The sequence below is a fragment of the Coregonus lavaretus genome (genome assembly GCF_964263955.1).
Source record: "Coregonus lavaretus genome assembly, contig: HAP1_SCAFFOLD_8899, whole genome shotgun sequence".
In the NCBI taxonomy this organism is placed as follows: domain Eukaryota; kingdom Metazoa; phylum Chordata; class Actinopteri; order Salmoniformes; family Salmonidae; genus Coregonus; species Coregonus lavaretus.
In genome coordinates, this window is record NW_028157566.1 from 13,118 (window position 1) to 17,963 (window position 4,846).

The 4,846-nt window shown below is 40.5% G+C and overlaps 1 protein-coding gene across 1 annotated transcript; it reads left to right on the plus strand.

The window, feature by feature from the left end:
* Positions 1–3,445: 3,445 nt before the first annotated feature.
* On the plus strand, positions 3,446–3,796 carry LOC311125248 (uncharacterized protein; the record flags this gene model as incomplete). Its single annotated transcript, XM_084199300.1, has 1 exon — positions 3,446–3,796. A coding segment is annotated over one exon (351 nt), but the record flags the coding sequence as incomplete, so codon positions are not given.
* Between the last annotated feature and the right edge of the window lie 1,050 nt (positions 3,797–4,846).

Genomic DNA, 4,846 nt, shown 5'->3' on the forward strand with positions numbered 1-4,846 from the left:
CCAGTCACTATATAACACACCTACAGCACCACACCTACAGAACCAGTCACTATATACCACACCTACAGAACCAGTAACTATATACCACACCTAGAGCACCAGTCACTATATACCACACCTACAGCACCAGTCACTATATACCACACCTATAGTACCAGTCACTATATAACACACCTACAGCACCACACCTACAGAACCAGTCACTATATACCACACCTACAGAACCAGTAACTATATACCACACCTAGAGCACCAGTCACTATATACCACACCTATAGTACCAGTCACTATATACCACACCTACAGAACCACATCTACAGTACCAGTCACTATATAACACACCTACAGCACCACACCTACAGAACCAGTCACTATATACCACACCTACAGAACCAGTAACTATATACCACACCTAGAGCACCAGTCACTATATACCACACCTACAGAACCAGTCACAATATACCACACCTACAGTACCAGTCACTATATACCACACCTTATATACCACACCTACAGAACCAGTCACTATATACCACACCTACAGAACCAGTCACTATATACCACACCTACAGAACCAGTCACTATATACCACACCTACAGTACCACACCTACAGAACCACACCTACAGAACCAGTCACTATATACCACACCTACAGCACCACACCTACAGAACCAGTCACTATATACCACACCTACAGAACCAGTCACTATATACCACACCTACAGCACCAGTCACTATATACCACACCTACAGCACCAGTCACTATATACCACACCTACAGAACCAGTCACTATATACCACACCTACAGTACCAGTCACTATATACCACACCTACAGAACCAGTCACTATATACCACACCTACAGAACCAGTCACTATATACCACACCTACAGAACCAGTCACTATATACCACACCTACAGTACCACACCTACAGAACCACACCTACAGAACCAGTCACTATATACCACACCTACAGTACCAGTCACTATATACCACACCTACAGAACCAGTCACTATATACCACACCTACAGAACCACATCTACAGTACCAGTCACTATATACCACACCTATAGTACCAGTCACTATATACCACACCTACAGAACCACATCTACAGAACCAGTCACTATATACCACACCTACAGAACCAGTAACTATATACCACACCTAGAGCACCAGTCACTATATACCACACCTACAGAACCAGTCACTATATACCACACCTACAGAACCAGTCACTATATACCACACCTACAGCACCAGTCACTATATACCACACCTACAGAACCAGTCACTATATACCACACCTACAGAACCAGACACTATATACCACACCTACAGAACCAGTCACTATATACCACACCTACAGAACCAGTCACTATATACCACACCTACAGTACCAGTCACTATATACCACACCTAAAGAACCAGTCACTATATACCACACCTACAGTACCAGTCACTATATACCACACCTACAGAACCAGACACTATATACCACACCTACAGAACCAGTCACTATATACCACACCTACAGAACCAGTCACTATATACCACACCTACAGAACCAGTCACTATATACCACACCTACAGAACCAGTCACTATATACCACACCTACAGTACCAGTCACTATATACCACACCTACAGAACCAGTCACTATATACCACACCTACAGCACCAGTCACTATATACCACACCTACAGAACCAGTCACTATATACCACACCTACAGTACCAGTCACTATATACCACACCTACAGAACCAGACACTATATACCACACCTACAGAACCAGTCACTATATACCACACCTACAGAACCAGTCACTATATACCACACCTACAGAACCAGTCACTATATACCACACCTACAGTACCAGTCACTATATACCACACCTACAGAACCAGACACTATATACCACACCTACAGAACCAGTCACTATATACCACACCTACAGAACCAGTCACTATATACCACACCTACAGAACCAGTCACTATATACCACACCTACAGAACCAGTCACTATATACCACACCTACAGTACCAGTCACTATATACCACACCTACAGCACCAGTCACTATATACCACACCTACAGAACCAGTCACTATATACCACACCTACAGAACCAGTCACTATATACCACACCTACAGAACCACACCTACAGCACCAGTCACTATATACCACACCTACAGAACCAGTCACTATATACCACACCTACAGAACCAGTCACTATATACCACACCTACAGAACCAGTCACTATATACCACACCTACAGAACCAGTCACTATATACCACACCTACAGAACCAGTCACTATATACCACACCTACAGTACCAGTCACTATATACCACACCTACAGAACCACACCTACAGCACCAGTCACTATATACCACACCTACAGAACCAGTCACTATATACCACACCTACAGAACCAGTCACTATATACCACACCTACAGAACCAGTCACTATATACCACACCTACAGAACCAGTCACTATATACCACACCTACAGCACCAGTCAAACAGTACCACACCTACTAATCCCAGGGTTTTTCTTTATTTTTACTATTTGTAACATTGTAGAATAATAGTGAAGACATCAGAACTATGAAATAACACATATGGAATTATGTAGTAACCAAAAAAGCGTTAAACAAATCAAAATATATTTTATATTTGAGATTCTTCAAATAGCCACCCTTTGCCTTGATGACAGCTTTGTGTGTATAATGTGTTTGTGTATATAATGTGTGTATAATATGTATATAATGTGTGTATAATGTGTATATAGATTGTGTGTATATGTGTGTGTATAATGTGTGTGTGTGTATAATGTGTGTTTAATGTGTGTACATAATGTGTGTGTATAATGTGTGTGTGTATATAATGTGTGTATATGTGTGTATATAATGTGTGTATATAATGTGTGTATAATGTGTATATATATTGTGTGTATATGTGTGTGTATAATGTGTGTGTGTATATAATGTGTGTTTAATGTGTGTACATAATGTGTGTGTATAATGTGTGTGTGTATATAATGTGTGTTTAATGTGTGTACATAATGTGTGTGTATAATATGTATATAATGTGTGTATAATGTGTATATATAATGTGTGTACATAATGTGTGTGTTTAATGTGTCACAATCAATAACTGATCATTGATGGATCCTCAGGCCTCTGATGTGTAAGAAGGGGTCGGTATATATAATGTGTGTATATGTGTGTATATAATGTGTGTATATAATGTGTGTATAATGTGTATATATATTGTGTGTATATGTGTGTGTATAATGTGTGTGTGTATATAATGTGTGTTTAATGTGTGTACATAATGTGTGTGTATAATATGTATATAATGTGTGTATAATGTGTATATATAATGTGTGTACATAATGTGTGTGTTTAATGTGTCACAATCAATAACTGATCATTGATGGATCCTCAGGCCTCTGATGTGTAAGAAGGGGTCGGATGAGGCTCAGATGACCTTTCTGGCCTCCTGGCCCAAGCACACCACTCCTAAACCGGCTAAGACAGGCCAGGTCCAGCGCAAACCAGCCCCAGCCCAGCCCAAGGTCCCCAAGGTCCCCAGCATCCCCCGCCCAGTCAAGCCCCAGCCACAGCCCCATCCAGGGAAGGGAACCATTGGGAAGAAGCCCACCTCCAGGCCCACCACCAGGCCCACAGAGCAGGGCGAGGCCAAAGCAGCACGCCTGGCTAACGAGTACTGCTGGAAGAGCTTCCATGGGATCTGTACCTACTTAATCAGCTGGTTCCAGAACTGAGGTACAGTGCCTTCAGAAAGTATTCACACCCCTTGACTTTATCCACATTTTGTTGTGTTACAGCCTGAATTTAAAATGGACTACATTTAGATTTTTTGTCACTGGCCTACACACAATTATATTACATAATATCAAAGTGGAATTGTGTTTTTCAAAGTTTTTACAAATTAATTAAAAATGAAAATCTGAAATGTCTTCAGTCAATAAGTATTCAACCCCTTTGTTATGGCAAGTCTTAATAAGTTCAGGAGTAAAAATGTGCATGGACACTGTGTGTAATAATAGTATTTAACATGATTTTTGAATGACTACCTCATCTCTGTACCCCACACATACAATTATCTGTAAGGTCCCTCAGTCAAGCAGGGAATTTCAAACACAGATTCAACCACAAAGACCAGGGAGGTTTTCCAATGCCTTGCAAAAAGTAGACAATGAATATCCCTTTGAGCATGGTGAAGTTATTAATTACACTTTGGATGGTGTATCAATAGATACAGGTGTCCTTCCTAACTCAGTATGCTGGAGAGGAAGGAAACCCCTCAGGGATTTCAACATGAGGCCAATGGTGACTTTAAAACAGTTACAGAGTTTAATGGCTGTGATAGGAGAAAACAACATTGTAGTTACTCCACAATACTGACCTAATTGACAGAGTGAAAAGAAGAAAGCTTGTACAGAATACAACTATTCCCAAACATGCATCCTGTTTGCAACAAGGCACTAAAGTAATACTGCAAAACGTGTTACAGCAATTAACTTTCTGTCCTGAATAGAAAGTGTTATGTTTGTGAAAAATCCAATACAACACATTACTGAGTAGCACGCTCAATATTTTCAAGCATAGTGGTGGCTGCATCATGTTATGGGTATGCTTGTAATCGTTAATGACTGGGGAGTTTTTCAGGATAAAAAAGAAATGGAATGGAGCTAAGCACAGGCAAAATCCTAGAGGAAAATCTGGTTCAATCTGCTTTCCACCAGACAGTGGGAGATGAATTCACCTTTCAGCAGGACAATAACCTAAAACACAAGGCCAAATCTACACTG